This window comes from Mus musculus, chromosome 18 (genome assembly GCF_000001635.26).
Source record: "Mus musculus strain C57BL/6J chromosome 18, GRCm38.p6 C57BL/6J".
Lineage (NCBI taxonomy): Eukaryota > Metazoa > Chordata > Mammalia > Rodentia > Muridae > Mus > Mus musculus.
Genome location: NC_000084.6, coordinates 10,513,442 through 10,530,065, shown reverse-complemented (window position 1 = coordinate 10,530,065; position 16,624 = coordinate 10,513,442). Strand labels below are relative to the sequence as shown.

The window sequence follows — 16,624 nt, the reverse complement described above, 5'->3', positions numbered from 1 at the left end:
AGGATCCTCGACCACAGTGAGCCGGTGAAGGGGAACAAAGCCTGAGGTATCATGTCTGGAGACTGGCTAAAGGTCAGGGCAGTGGCCTTCAACACAGATTCCCCTCTGCAGTAAAGCTGCCCAGGAGACAATCTGGGACGTGATAAACGGTACCGGCCCCTCCTGTAGGATGCCCTGCTTTTGTTCTTCTTGGAGGGCTACCCGAAACCCGTGGTAGGAGAAGGCCACCTTGAGAAAGATATTTTTATATGGCTTCTCCATGTCACTTGCATGAACATCACCAAACTCACTGTGAAATGGCCAGACAGACATTTGACTATTTTTGACACATAGCTAAAGCCAAGGGCAGCTTTCCTTACCTCTCCAAGAGGGTGCTCACCATCTTCTCAAAGGTCTCATCGCATCTCAGGAGTGGGCTGGTGATCCCCCACTGCAGAGACTTGCTGTACTCATCCAAGCCAAAGTACAGCTTCTCGCAGCCTGCGTCCTCCTGATTGAAAACAGCAGAGCCGTGAAGACAGGTTTGGTGGGGGGCAAAGGGAAGCGGCAGGTTTGGTGGGGGGAGGAAGGGGAAGCGGCTGTGAACTTGACACCAGTACTGTATTTTCGTGGAACCTCGTGTATCATTAGTGGCATGTTGACATGTTTCATTTAGGAAACTGCACTTAGGCTTGTTTTCTTTTTCCTTTGGTTCAGATACACACAGCAGATACCTTCCTTTCTAGCTATAAGTAGCTCTCTTTTCTGACCTATCCATAGCACTTGAGAAGAAACTGAAAACCTCTTAGGGGTTTGGGTGCTATTTAATTGTGGTGATCCCTTTTACAAGTAAAAATTAGTTTTCAACTGGACTATAAAAATACAATGCAGCCGGGCAGTGATGGCGCACACCTTTAATCCTAGCACTTGGGAGGCAGAGGCAGGCAGATTTCTGAGTCTGAGGCCAGCCTGGTCTACAGAGTGAGTTCCAAGACAGCCAGGGCTATACAGAGAAACCCTGTCTTGAAAAAACAAAACAAAAAAAAAAACCCAAAAAAAGAAAAAGAAAAAAATACAATGCACTATGAACATCCTACCTCATTAGACAGAACACACAGCACTAATCCTCCTCCTTCTTGCTGATTCAGTTGTCGCTATGCAAGTTAAATAACGATTTTGGGATGCGACACAAGGATGTCCCAGAGGATCCTGGGATGTGCAACAAGCAGCTGACTTTCAAGAAAGAAGGCCCAGAATAATAAGTAAGTTTTTGGTATTTTTGCTTGCTTGTTTTATTGTTTTTTATTTATTTATTTTATTTTATTTATTTTTTTGAGACTCTCTGAGTAGCCTCACCTGCCCTAGAACTCACTCTGTAGACAAGGTTGACCTTGAACTCAGAGATTCCGCCTGCCTCTGCCTCCTGAGTGCTGGAATTTAAGGCGTGTGCTACCACCTGGCTCTTTCTTCAGTTTTTATTTTTTCATTTTTCCCTTGTGCCTGTGCATTTTATTTTTATATTTTTATTTATTATGAATTTAATTTTTCTTTCTGTTGTTTATTTTATAAAGAAAACAGTCTGATACTAAAGTTATAATTACATAAAAATAAATTAGAGGAAGAAGATGAGGGTAGTAGAAATAAGAATAGATCAGGGATGAAGTTAGCAACCCTGGAAATGCATGCCAGGAATTTATGCATAACTTCTTAGAAGTGGTTGTAATACTGAACTTTTCTTTTGAGACAATATCTCATGCTGTCCAGGCTGGCCTCGAACTTGATATATAGCTGAAGATGATCTTGAGTTTCTGATCCCCCTGCCTCTGTCTCACAAGTGCTGGCCCCACAGGTGTGTGTCATCATGCCTGGTTATATGCAGTGATGGGAATCAAACCCAGGGCTTCATGCCTCACTAAGTAAGCATTCTGCTAACTTTACTATATCTCCATCCCCAGAGATAAATAACCTATTTTATGCAAATGTGTGATTTATAAAATCTATATAATAAATGTAGGAGGAGCTAGTGAGGTGGCTCTTGCAGAGAGCCCCATTCAGTTTCTAGCACCCATTTGGTGGTTCACTACTGCCTGTAACTGAAGTTCCAGGCTTTCTGGTGCCCTCTTCTGGTCTCTGTGTGCACCTGCATGCACGTGTACATACTAGAAAGCACACACATAGATATATAGAGAAATAGAAACTATACACATCTTTGAAAAACTCTAAGGCACTATTAACTGGAAGTTTTTAACTTTTAGCACTGTTTCAAACAAGACAAGCCTGGCTGCTGGCACGGGGTCTGACTTGAGAGCATCCTTTGCCCAAGGACGAGAGGATCTCTTGGATCCCAGAGGCTTGGCTGGCATAGGCTGAATGACATCAGCTGCAAAGGACATGCTCTTTTCTTTTTTGGTGGACTTGTGTTTTTCACTGCTCACTTTGGGAGAAAAAACCCTGTCCATTTCTTCTTCTATCTCATCTGGACTTCGAGCATAGTCATGCAGAAGGACTGTGCTGTGTGTGCTTAGTTCTTCCTTTGCAGAAGGACTGTGCTGTGTGTGCTTAGTTCTTCCTCTGCAGAAGGACTGTGCTGTGTGAGCTTAGTTCTTCCTCTGCACAAGGACTGTGCTGTATGAGCTTAGTTCTTCCTCTGCACAAGGACTGTGCTGTGTGTGCTTAGTTCTTCCTCTGCAGAAGGACTGTGCTGTGTGAGCTTAGTTCTTCCTCTGCAGAAGGACTGTGCTGTGTGAGCTTAGTTCTTCCTCTGCAGAAGGACTGTGCTGTGTGTGCTTAGTTCTTCCTCTGCAGAAGGACTGTGCTGTGTGAGCTTAGTTCTTCCTCTGCACAAGGACTGTGCTGTGTGAGCTTAGTTCTTCCTCTGCACAAGGACTGTGCTGTGTGAGCTTAGTTCTTCCTCTGCACAAGGACTGTGCTGTGTGAGCTTAGTTCTTCCTCTGCAGAAGGACTGTGCTGTGTGAGCTTAGTTCTTCCTCTGCAGAAGGACTGTGCTGTGTGTGCTTAGTTCTTCCTCTGCACAAGGACTGTGCTGTGTGAGCTTAGTTCTTCCTCTACAGAAGGACTGTGCTGTGTGAGCTTAGTTCATCTGGAGAAGGACTGTGCTGTGTGTGCTTAGTTCTTCCTCTGCAGAAGGACTGTGCTGTGTGAGCTTAGTTCTTCCTCTGCACAAGGACTGTGCTGTATGAGCTTAGTTCTTCCTCTGCAGAAGGACTGTGCTGTGTGTGCTTAGTTCTTCCTCTGCAGAAGGACTGTGCTGTGTGTGCTTAGTTCTTCCTCTGCAGAAGGACTGTGCTGTGTGTGCTTAGTTCTTCCTCTGCAGAAGGACTCAACCCTTTTCCTCAACCCGCATGCTGCTTTGTTTGGGGAGAACAGAATCAGGGCTGAGATGGTAGCTCAGCACACAGAGGTTCTCAGCACTAAGTCATCTAAGCTCAATCCCAGTATGTGCTCTGTGCTTCCTTGCAGCTGTTAGCCCTTTGGGTGTTCTATGAAAGGTGTACACAGGCCTACAAGTGCTGACAGTGGTTTTTTAATTAAAGTACTTTAATTTCTCTCCCTGTGTCGGAACAGCCAAAGGAAGTGGACTGTGAAGATTCCTACAAGTTGCTGGGTGGACTGAGTGTGATGGAGTACACTTTCCTTTCTCTCTGTTGACCTCAGTTTCCTAAGGATGACCTATTTTAAAGGTATTATTATCATTATTATTATTTTCTTGCTGTGACCCATGCCTTTAATTCTAGCACTCTGGAGGCAAAAACCAGGCAGATTTCTGAGTTCAAAGCTAGCCTGGCTTACAGAACAAATTCCAGGGCAGCTAGAACTATACAGAAAAAGCCTGTCTCTAAAAACAATACAACAACAACAAATTATTTTTTAAGGTGGAGTCTGGGCTCAAATAATCCTCCTGCCTCAGCTCCCCAAGTAGTTGGGATGATAGCATATGCTTGTCATGTCTGCTTTTAAGGATCATCTTTTAAAGATGGTCTTATTGTTCTGTGAGCTGTGCATGGGGTGTTGTTAGCACACACCAGGGGCCATGTGGAGGTCAAAACAACAATGTCTCTCCTTTTACCTTCTGTGGGCCCTAGGGCTCACACTCAGGTTGTCAGGCCTGTGCAGCAAGCTCTGCCACCTCTTGAGCATCTCTGTAGCTTGCTTTTTTAACCTTTTACTTCTAAAGTATAATAACAACTCCCTCTCCCTGGCTGCCTTTAACAAACTCCCGGAATCACGAGTAAGGGCATCTCTAGAGATCTAACTACACCTTTTAAAACATGGCCCCAATGCCATCTTACACCTAAAGTATTCACCTTAACCACAGGGATGACTCAAGGACAATCACATAAAACCCATTTCTTATCACAAGAAATAATAATAATAATAATAATAATAATAATAATGGAGAGAAACAAGCCTTTCTCTCCATTGCAGGAGTGAGTTTCCCTGTGGCCAAATGTCATAGCAAGGGGACACATACTGGAGAACTGTTTTGTTAAAGTAAAAAAATATATTTAAAAAAATATTTTTATCTTTAATTGACATACAGTAATTATACTTACTTGTGGCATTCAGGTACATAATGTATGTAATGTATACTGACACTGTGAGAGCAGTTGGCATAGTTATCACCCCAGACCTTTATCTCTTTGTGTTGAGAACGTTCAATATTTTCTTAGGTGTTTTGACATAGTCAATTAATTCTTTTCATTCATGGTTCTCTTGTTGCCCTACAGAACAGGGGAAGTTCTTCTTCTTGTCTAACTGCACTGTGTACCTATTAGTCACCCTCTCTGTGTTCTTCCCAACCTCCAACTGTTAGGTCCTGCTAACCACTGCCCTACTCTCTGTTTCTTTAAGATGCTCTTCTTAAAAGTGAGGACATGCAGTGTTTGATTTTCTATGCCTGATGATCTCACTCTATACAGTGCTCTCTTGCCTCATCCAATGCAATGGCAGACTTGCATTCATGCTTGTGTGGAACCATAGTCCATTGTCTACTTGCACTCTGTTCATTCCCCAGTAGACAGCTGCACTGACTTTGTGTTGCTTTCTGTGAACTGCAAGGACGTCATGAGGGTGCTGCCATCCAGCCCTCAGCAGAGCTACCCTCCAGTGAGACTGCAGGATCCCCAGGACCACATGGTACCACTAGGTTCAAGATACTTTTCCCTTGTAGCTGTTCAACAGGCAATCCCACTTTGTGTACAGATTCAGCCTGTACTTGGCAGGGGGGAGGGTGGTGGCAGGGCTCGACAAGCCAGTGATTGGATGTAGTTGGTACCAAAACCATAGCAAAGCCACAACTTGGAGTAGTCTTGGTGTGATGTGGTCACAGTGTGAGAGTTTTCACAGAGGGCGCTGCTGAAGGCTCAAGGTCCCAGCGTTACAGCAGTGTGAAATGCACAGGGCTCATAAGTAGTTATTAATGTATAAGACATGTCTGCACTTTCTGACTTAAACACACTTATTTTTAAGTATCCAAAGCTTTTAATATCTCTACACAAGACATCCACAATACACTGGCTAAGGTCGATCACTTTTATGAAACTTATTTCTTTGATAATATATTTGCCATATAGCTTATAGGCTGTAGAAAATATTGTTAGATATTAGGAACTAGAACCAAAACCATGGGGCTGGAGAGATGGCTCAGCAGTTAAAAGCACTGCTTGCTCTTCCAGAGGTCCTGAGTTTAATTCCTAGCAACCACATGGTGGCTCACAGCCATCTGTAATGGGATCTGATACCCTCTTCTGGTGTGTCTGAAGACACTGTACCCACATGCCTAAAATAAATCTTTAAAAAAACATTTAGAACCAAACCATAAAGAACCATCTGATATACCCAGTGTTGAGAAGACCACTCCCAGCAGACAGTCCTATTGATGGTGGTTTCGCTCTGGTTTCAACCAGAAGATAAAGAACCCACCAAAATGGAGCTCTGGTTGTTGGAAGGGGAGGATAATTATCAGGGACACAGATCATACTCTAAGTCTACCCATGGAAAACAAGACATCAGGCCTCCGGTAGTTAGTCTTACTTTTTCTTTGTCAGTATAAGGATTGATTTGGGAGTCTCATACCTGCTCGATGGGCTAGCACCCACAGAAACTGAAATTTCACTAGCACTTTGAAATTAATCATTTAAAGTCACACAGGTATTTCAGGGTATCAGTGATGCTCTGGTGTAATATCACTTGTTGATTTGTTTGAAAATAGGGCAGTACTCTTTTTATAACCCAGGCTGACCCTGAACTCGCAGTCTCCCTGGAACACAGGGATACAACATTACATCTGGATACTAAAATCTATATAGTATGGTTAGTTCCTTATCTACAGCATGCATACACTCCTAAAGAGTAGCCGCCCAATGAACTTGCTGTAGTTCACCATTCACCCGTGCCAGTGTCATAATCATTGCAATTAGCACACGAAGTCACAATTAGCACATGAAGGTATAGTGTCCATAATCCTAGCACTCAGAAGAATTAGGCAAAGTTGTTGGAGCAAAATAGCAAGATCTCATTTCAAAAAACTGTGATCAGATGAAAAATGAAGCATTCTGTTGATTAGATGTCTTGGCATGTGTGTGCTGTGTTTTACCAGGCCATGGCCATGTTCAGTTCCTGGTTCTGCCTTCCCGGGGAACTGCAGATGGCTGCAGGAAGACTCACCATTGTATCCAGTTGTATCCAGTGGACCTCGTTGCTGGAGCTGATTCGAGACTGTTGGGTCTGCAGTGTGTATGGGAAGGAGCTCACCTGGAGCACCAGGAGGTTGAAAGCTTCGAGAACTTCTCTGCAATTAATAACTCGATCAGCCAATCCGTGGGTTGGCTCACCATGTGACAGAGAGCCTGAAATCACACTGTGGAAACAGTAAACGTCGAGTCAGAGCTTCCTCACCCAGGTGACTGGAGACAGAAGCAGGGCAGCATGGCGGTGACACCAGACTTATTTTATCTGAGAGGGACAGATCCAGTCAGAATGTGATTTGGAGTTGGGTGTGGTGGTACACATCTGTAATCAGGAAGCACAGGAGAAGCTGAGGCAGCCAAGGTCAAGAGTTCAAGGCCACCTTGGGCCATATAGTGAGATTTTTGTCTCATAAAACATACAATTCGAAAGACAAAAAAAAATATGTTCTTATTTATATTCTTATTTTATATAACCACTTCCAGATAAGTGTTGGGGACTCTTCCCTTCCTGGCGTTTCAACTTGTTCCTAAGCTATTCTAAGTGTGACCTCAGTCATGCAGTTGAAAGCTGCTAGCCCAGCAATGACCTGTATCCACAGTTGCCTCCATCTCAGCCTGGGAGGAGGGATAGGAAGAGGGTTGAGAGGACTGGGAGTCAGAAAGTCACATCACGAAAGCTTTCACAGTTCTGTTCAGTTTGGATATGCCAGGTTATCATGCATATTTTATTCTATTCTAGTTTTATTTTTGTGTGTGTGTGTGTATGTGTGTGTGTTTGTGTGTGTGTGCATTTGTGTGTGTGTTCAGTCTCAGGAGCTCACATGGTAGAAGAGAGAACTGATTCCCACAGGTGTCCTCTGACATCTACGTATGCATGATTGCTACATGAATGTACATGAATAAAATAAATCAATAATGACTAAAAATGAAAACCAAACATAAATTGGACAGGAGAATTTCAGGGGCAAGGAATGACTGGGAATAAGTTACCAATGGGAAGACACCAACTGTGAGATTTCAGTGCCTTTACACCATGACTAAAGGGTTCCTTAGGTAACAGTTACTGCTAAGGAAGAAATGCTAGATCTACTCCCACTGAAGCAATCACCTCGTTAGCTCCACATGGGAGTTGTCATGAACCAGCACAAACAGTGTGTATGGGTTCTGCTTCACCCTCCTCATGAAAACTTCAAACTTGCTTTGGATCTCATTGTCCAGTCGAACAACGTATCTCTCTGCTCTCTGATGAGCCAGCCCACTTTCCTCCAGACCCAGGTCTACAAGGACACCTGCCAAGAGGAAAAAAGTTGCTCTTTTTACACATTTTTGTGTAACACACACACACACACACACACACACACACACACACAGAGAGAGAGAGAGAGAAAGAGAGAGCTCAGTGTTGACCAATACTGGGCACTAACCACACAGAGGTTTAGAGAGAAAACCTTTTATTCTTTTTCATATTCTGCTGAGTTAAGAGGAGGAAACGTCAGACTTCCCTTTCTTTGGAGCATCCCATTCCACGTCTCACGGCCTGATATAAAGAACAGGAAATACATTTCTGCTGCTTTTGTGTTCTGAGACAGGGTTTCAGGAGCCCACACTGCCTCCCAGGATTAGACAGTGAAGGCTTAGAGGCCTGCACCACCACACTCAGCTTACAGAACAGACCCAGGAATGCTCTGATTCTTGGAGTCAACGCTGTTGAATACTTAAAACCCATTTTGTTTACCTCCCTTTTGTGGGTAAAGTGCTAATGTCTACCTTAGGCTGATAAGAAAAAAAACCTAAGCTTTGGTTTGCAGATATTGAATAAATTAATATAGCATAAAAACCTTATTTTTCCAAATTTAGCATAGAAAAGGAAACCACATATCCAGGGCTTTACAGATACCAGGCAAACACTCTTCCACTGAACTACATTGTCAGACCCAATTGAAAACTTTTTTGTTTGTTTGTTTGTTTTTTGAGACAGAGTTTCTCTGTATAGCTCTGGCTGTCCTGGAACTCACTTTGTAGTCCAGGCTGGCCTCGAACTCAGAAATCCGCCTGCCTCTGCCTCCCACGTGCTGGGATTAAAGGCGTGCGCCACCACACCCGGCTCTGAAAACATTTTTATACAGGGATACACATATACATAGAGCATGGGAGGTCCTCAATGTATAAAATGAACACAATTACCCATGATTACCATATTCTCAAGAAGTCAGAAATTGTGTGACTTTAGTATGGTTCAGTAGCTCTGTCTATAACTTTGACATAAAACATCTAAGTGTGCGAAGCTGCTGTTCACAACCCACCCTCCTTTGAAATGAAGAGATTTTTATGAGTTATACTGATCTAACTTTACACTTTTAACAAAATGACACAACCAGTTAACAACTACATGCAGTTAGCATCGACAAAGTATAATAACAGCCTTAAGTGAAATAAGAGGCAAAGGTGGAAAATGTTTTATTTTATGAAAGTTCATCGAACCAGAAAAGGAAAACAAAACTAATCTTAATTCAAGATTTCTCCCCAGCTGGCCTGGACCTCACCGAAGTCTGTCTGCCTCTGGGACTAAGGGCATGAGGGTGGTGGGAAGTGAGTCCCTGGGTCTTTCGTCAGAGCAGCCAGTGTTCTTGACCACTGAGTTAAGAACCTCTAGCTCTGGAGGGGCCTTGTCTTGGAGATTACTAATCAAGAAAGTGCACAACAGGCCAGTCTAATAGGGCATTATCTCAGTTGAGATTTCCTCTTTCCAAATTACTCTAGCTGGTGTCATGTTGACAGGAAACTAGCCAGCACATAATTCTTTTACCCCTGTAGTCTCTTTTTAGGGGAAACAAACAGAAACAAACAAATAAAACCCAAACTGTACAAGTTGGCTAAAATCTTGTTAGTTGCTTTCAGAGTCCATTGATTTTGTAGTCCTTTTTGTCTGGGTGGCCCTACCCTGCCTCCCTTCTGTCTTCTCACTGAGGAGAATTATTTAATCTGGATTGGAGAGTCTTTGAAAGCATGCATGGGGTGCAGGGGAGAGGGCCCATGGCCTGAAGAACAGCGTTCTAAATACACAAATGGCATTTGAGTCTACAGTCTTGTCTGCTTGTATACTCAAGGCCTCTACTCTCAACTAATGGTAATTTCTCAAATGTGTTTCCAATGACCTAATTTGAGTTTTCAAGAGGAATTCTAAACTTTAACTATTATGGCTGCACCATTTGCTAGGAAAGAAGGGTGAGGCCAGAGATCCCATCGAGTGAGACGGACTTTGCAAGTGAGGAAGGAAAATGGAGAGAGACCTTTCTCACCATAAAACGAAATAATTGACCAGGCAATGGTGGCCCGGCCTTTAATCCCAGCACTTGGGAGGCAGAGGCAGGCAGATCTCTGAGTTCAAGCCCAGCTTGGTCTACAGAGTGAGTTCCAGGACAGCTTGTCTCAAAAAAAAAAAAAAAAAAAAAAACAACAAAAATGAAATAATTGATTATGGAGATAACTGGAAAGATGAACCCTTCACATACAGCAGCCAGCACTTTAATTATGTGGCAAAGGAATTTGTAGACTGCATTTGGGCTCCAGCATCTAACAGGGACATGGATATGCTGTTTGGCAGGTGGCTGCAGAGAAGGGCCTACAAGGAACTGAAGGTTCCCAAAGTACAGTACTGTCTAGGTAAGTCACACACCTAGAGAGGAGTAGACATGTCAATTTCTGTTTGAACAGGGGACTCTCCAGTGTGTGTGTCTTCTTTCTGGGTCAGAGTTGCTTCCCAAGACGTTTGGTCTCTGAGATGCTTGTAACCATCTAGTAGGTGCCACACACACACACACACACACACACACACACACACACACACACACGTTTTTTCTGAGAAGGTATGTTTTAGAATGGTTTTAGAAGGTATGTTTTAGCTTCCACATTGGGACCTATTCCTGAAAGCTTCTTTGTGCCTCTTTCGACCAGACGATCTACTTGTCATCAACTAACAGCTCCAGCTTCTTCATAACCATGTGTGTGTGCAACCACTGCATTAGCATCACTGACCTTATCAGAATAAAGCTTCCATCGAGGCTGCCACTACACCTGCTCTCATCTGCTGGAGAGGTCACTGCACAAACCAGGGAGCCCCGACTAAGCAAGCACACAGTCACTGATATTGGCCCATCCACCTTGAATTTAGAATGGCTTGTTTTTTTATTGTGCCAGTATTCTAGTGTTCCGACTGACAGAACATGGAGTTTCCTCAATTGTCAGAATTTCAGAGTACTGGGAGAACTGAAAAGTCTTAACCCATTTCTTTTCTCTTTTTGTATTGTTTTCTTTTTTCCTTCCCTCTCTCTGTCCTTCTTCCCTCCTCCTCTTTCCTTAATCAGAATGCCAGTCAAGAGACCACTTGCTTCACCCAGTGTGGGTCTGCAATAATTTCCTTCTGTTTTCAGCCACACCCGAACTGTGAAGGACACACCCTTCCTGAGTGTATTGACCATTCTTCCTGTCTGGCGCTCTTTCCAAAGGGCTGGCTGCTGAAATGTCCTCTTTTTGGAAGTAGGCAGATGGAATCAGGAAGACAACGGTGGACATCAGTTCTTCCTCCTTCCATTCAGACACGAATTACACACCTTGCTTGGTGCTAGACCCGAGAGGCCCCACGAGGCTCTAGGCATTCAATAATGAAAAGCAGGTTTTCTCTGAGGGTTGCCTTCTGCGGCCCAGGCAAGTTCATCTCTTCATTTTCATGGTAGAAGGGGGGGGGGTACTGAGTCCCATGATTCCTGGAGGACTTTTGCTTTAATGGTTATGATAGCTACATGGTGTTTTAATAAGTAATTTCTTACTCTGTCTTAGAAGTTTCTCTTTATACACACACATACATATATACATGTATATATGTACACCACACACATTTCCTATTAACTAGTATGTGTTCCAAAAAATATGAGGGTACTTAAATATGATGACACATTTTAGCATAGTTATAATAAGAAATACTGTGCACTTGTTAAGAATGTTACTTAAAAAAGCTTTTCCTATGCACACTGCACATCAACAGCAAGGACAAATACAGGAAGGAAGGAGGTACAACACTAGGCAGTAAGTAGGTGCTAACAACAACATTTTTATAGTGGTAACCTTGAGTGTGAGATTACAAATGGTTAATTTTGTGGGAATTGAACTCAGAGTCTCAAGCAGGCTGTGTACCCTGCTAAACCATAACCTCTGTGTACAAATGTTTCCACGTATCCACTTTGTTACTTTCATTTTTCAGAATAATATCACAGGGCCTGAAAGATGGCTCAGATGGTAAAACTGCTTGGTGCCCTGAGTTTGATTCCTAGATCTTACTGTGGAAAGAGACAACCGACTTCCCAAAGTTGTTCTTTGACTTCTACATATGCTCCATGTTACATTCAAAACACACACATGTACACACTCTACATACCACAACCATGTTTTTTCTTATAATTAAAAAAGAATGTTATTATTAAGTATATAAAAGTGATTATTACTACAATAATTTTATCTGCATTAATTTTATCTGCATTTTAAAAGATTTTCTGGAAGTCTATATAAAGTTTGCAGACACTGTCTATGAATGTAGAATCCACAAGCTAAAATTTTAGAACTTTGAATTTATTAAATTTTATGTTTTCAAATATAATGAAAATAAAATTAAGTAAATTTTTGTGCCAAAGCTAAGAGTGAATAATATCAAAATTGTAATTTGCTACTGGGTGGTGGCGGCACATGCCTTTAAATCCAGTGACTGGGAGGCAGAGGCAAACAGATCTGTTTCAGGTCAGGGGCGGCCAGGACTACAGAGAGAACCCTGTCTCAAAAAACTAAACAAAAAAATTAAACAACAGCAACCACACAAAAGTAATTTGCCATGAGTTTTCCCAAATCTGTCTATAACACTGACCCTGCCCCCCATTATAAACCTATCTAACTGGTCAGATTTTAGTATCTTTCTGAGGAATGGCAATCTTAAAATATGATATCAAAAACGAAAAACCAAAACCAAAGCTCAGAGAGGATGGGTAGGCCCTGCAGAGAGACAGGGAAAGTGCAAGGCACTGAGAGATGATTCCAGGAAAAGGCTCTGCAGAGGAAGCTCACTCTGAGGAGGTGCTAGGATGCGTTTGCTGAAGCACGACTTGGGATCACATCACAGACTGAGGGAGTCTGCAAATGCCAGATGGTATAAGTGAACCACCTACAAAAGAGGGCACTCCCTCCATGTATGGAAAAGAGAATCCACGAGCAATAATAGGTCAGGTTACTTGGCTCTATGGAAACCCACCGGTCACCCCTGGTGGAGGGGAGGAAAGAAGACACAGCCGAGGGAGCCTTGCGTTCATGCTGGCCTCTGTGAGAGCCTCAGGGAAGGCTTCTGCCCTCTTCCTGCTCATTTCCAAAAGGTCACTGCTTAGTGTGACTTTCAGAGACTTAAAGGCAGATTACCCTGAGGCCTCCTGAGACTGTGAAATACACTTCCCATGAGTCAGTCACAGCCAGACAGGTGACCACGTGGGAAGAGTTCATACACAGCCATGCTGCTCAGAGCCTGGCCCTCTGACCAGCAGGACTCAGGAGATTGGACAAAATACAGTCTGGGGATGACCCCGAGTACTGAGGGACTTCCAGGAAGTCTATACAAAGTTTGATAGATACTAGACACCGTCTATAGGTGTGGAATCTATAAATCTACATTCTTAGAAATTTGAATTTATTAAATTTTCTGTTTTCAAATATAATTCTTTAATGTGACAAAAAGATCCATCCTCCATCTAAAACCTGTGTTTTTTTCCCCGGGTAAGATAACCAGAGGGAATTTGATACTTAAATTTTTCTCTTTAAACCTGGTTTATGCCAGGCAGTGGTAGCACACACCTTTAATCCTAGCACTTGGGAGGCAGAGGCAGAGGCAAAGGCAGAGGCGCAGAGAGGCAGAGAGGCAGAGAGAGAGGCAGAGAGGCAGAGAGGCAGAGAGGCAGAGAGGCAGAGAGGCAGAGAGGCAGAGAGGCAGAGAGGCAGAGAGGCAGAGAGGCAGAGAGGCAGAGAGGCAGAGAGGCAGAGAGGCAGAGAGGCAGAGGCAGAGAGGCAGAGAGGCAGAGAGAGAGGCAGAGAGGCAGAGGCAGAGGCAGAGGCAGAGGCAGAGGCAGAGGCAGAGGCAGAGGCAGAGGCAGACAGATCTCTGAGTTCAAGGCCTGCCTGGTCTACAAAACAATTGTCAGGACAGCCAGAGCCACCCTGTTTCAAAGAACCAAAAACCAACCAACCAAACCAACTAACCAACCAACCAACCAACCAAACCAACTATTCAACCAACCAACCAAAAGAAACAATAAAAACCCGGTTTACATGAAAACTAGCATTTGCTTAGCTGTCCCAATTTTCTAAACTCTATAGCTTTTTATATATTCTAAGCAAATTTTATTTCATGAAGAGATTATATTTACCATAGATTTGTAAAATCCTTTCTACCATTTCTGTCTTCTACAGGGAAATGTATTTGAATTTGGTCTCTATGTTTTTGGAGATAATTTTAACTTGGCTTCTTGCTGATAATGTGGAAGGTGGCGTCTGTGTTGAAAATGTTCTGGCAACCTGCTAAATGTCTGAGAACTCTGAGAAATGACCTGCCCCAACTTAGGAAGAATTCAAGAGGTTTTGACCCAGCATCCCGGACAGGCTGGACTTCCCTGAACAGTGAATGACCAGACTGCAGTCCCACCATGATACCATGGATTTACAGTCTCGACAAACACACAAATCAGTTTTAGTCTTGGCCTCTAAGGGAAAAAGGTCTAGGAGAAAGCTTACAGATAAATTCAATGTTCATTCAAATGCTCTTGTGATTTTTTTTTTTTTTTTTTTTTACTACTGAAAGACGTTTTTAAAATGTCTTTTAAATGTTTGGACTAAGCGAGGAAGGGATAAAGGAGCTACAGGGCTGGAACTAAGTGGAAGCTCACAGAAAGGCTCACTCTCACCTGACTGTCGAACACGCTGGAGAGTTTGCTGGACCAGAACCTCTGACCTTGGGACGATGATGATGAAGTCCACTTTGCTAAAGTGGCCGAGGTCCAGGCTCTGGCTGCCGCTGTCTGCGATTGCACACACCTGGGATAAGAGTCTTCTGGCAACTGTGAGCTGTGGTTGATAAATTTGGAAGGTTTCGTTATCTACATCTAAAATTAAAAAAAGTTATAAGAACAATATTTAGTTCTTCAACAAGCGCTATGAATCCATCTGGAGACATAAAACACAAGGGCAGATCAATGTTTCACAACCAGGAACTCCCACTTGCTATTCTCCTTTGATACCGGGCTTTATGGAGTTGCCTGTTTACCCCTGAAATCTGACTGAGAAGATATGCTCAAGAATGGGCTAGGTCAGTTTTACAAGCAAATGACTTAAAAAACGTTGGGATTGTATTACAACACTTTTGCTAATAGTGGAAACAGACTACAACGTCACAGCTAGACCAGGACTCAGCTGCAGGAAGGGGGTAGTCAACTCTTTAGGCCTCTCAGCATTGCTCAGGTCTAGGGAGAGAGTCAATGCCATAGCTATAATACTGTAGGATTCCTTTGAGTTTTTCTGGATGAAACCACAGTAAATATTTCTTCTTCATCAGCAAGTCAGCTGCAACATGACCTGAAATCCCCTCTCCATGACTAGACAACACAGGCTAGAGACACAACCTTCACTTTTCTTCCTATTTGGCTTGGCTCTGCCAGCATTTGTGACCTGGCAGGCCTAGGAGATGTAGTCATTATCAGTGCTCACACCAGGACTACCTAAAGAGACCTATGCCTTGTGACATAGGCAGCTGGCCTCTCAGTAGGTGACGTACGGCCAAACACTGTCCAGATACTTTATGTATGTCAGTAATCCTTTCTTACAAGTTTCACCAAGCCATCAATCCCTGTGCACACCCCCTCTCCCCACAGACAACAAAACGCCTAGGCAGGCAGCTGCCACACCTCTTAAAAGGGTTGCATTCTATCAGGGACATATGTTGGCAGTTTGACTGAAACACAATCTCAAGTGCTTAATTAACTAGTGCTAATGAAAGTTGTCTAAACTCAACCGAGGTGCAAGTGAGGCATTCAGTACTCACAATACTCTAGACCCTCTGGACACAGAGGGCTTCTTGCCGGCAGAAAGAACTGACTGCAGAGCTTGATGCTATGAGGTTGAAAAGCAGAGCTGGGAGAGCAGCTTAGCAACGGGGCACACCTCTAGATGTATGTAAGGCTTGAGTTTGATTCCCAGGGTTAGAAAAGAAAAGGTAATGCTAGTGCAAATACTTTTAAAGTTTTAAAAAATGATGCATATGAGTGTTTTGCTTGCATGTATGCTTGTGTACCATCTGCATGCCTAGTGCCCAAGGAGGACAGAAGAACACACCAGATCCCCTGGAACTGGTGCTATAGACATTTGTAAGTGACCATGTAGTTGCTGGGAACTGAACTGGGGTCCTCTGGAAGAACAGCCAGTGCTCTTAGCCATTTTGCCATCTCTCCAGCCCCTAGGTAACTTTCCCCCATTTCCCATACATGGACTACAATTAAAAGGTTGAAGAGATGTCTCAGCAGCTGAGAGAAAACATTGCTTCTGCAGAAAAACAGGGTTTGATTTGTAGCACCCATGTCTACAACCTTGGAGGATTCAACATGGTCTTCTGATCCTCGTGGGCACCTGAATATACCCAGCACACATTCACACAAACACACACATACACATAAGTAAAAAATAAAAATAAAAAATCTACCAATAAAACAAGCCTATCTTCCAACATAAATAAGTTATTAGTTCCTCAGTTCGTAGGCTGACAGAAACTAAATGTATATATAGATTTGTAAGTATAATTTAATTTAGCAAACTCTGAAGTTTAATGAAATATAAAACAACAGGTTTTTTTTGTAAAATTTTTT

At 43.1% G+C, this 16,624-nt stretch overlaps 1 protein-coding gene across 5 annotated transcripts in view; it reads right to left on the bottom strand.

The window, feature by feature from the left end:
• Positions 1-16,624, bottom strand: part of Greb1l (growth regulation by estrogen in breast cancer-like) — a 238,013-nt gene that overhangs the window by 32,880 nt on the left and 188,509 nt on the right. For all 5 annotated transcript variants that reach the window (XM_006526068.4, XM_006526069.3, NM_001083628.1 and 2 more), the window contains 4 exons: positions 14,675-14,872; positions 7,798-7,978; positions 6,667-6,859; positions 360-490 (listed from right to left, as the gene is read on the bottom strand). In XM_006526068.4, the coding sequence (XP_006526131.1) occupies positions 360-490; positions 6,667-6,859; positions 7,798-7,978; positions 14,675-14,872 (703 nt within the window). The remainder of the gene's footprint in view (positions 1-359; positions 491-6,666; positions 6,860-7,797; positions 7,979-14,674; positions 14,873-16,624) is intronic.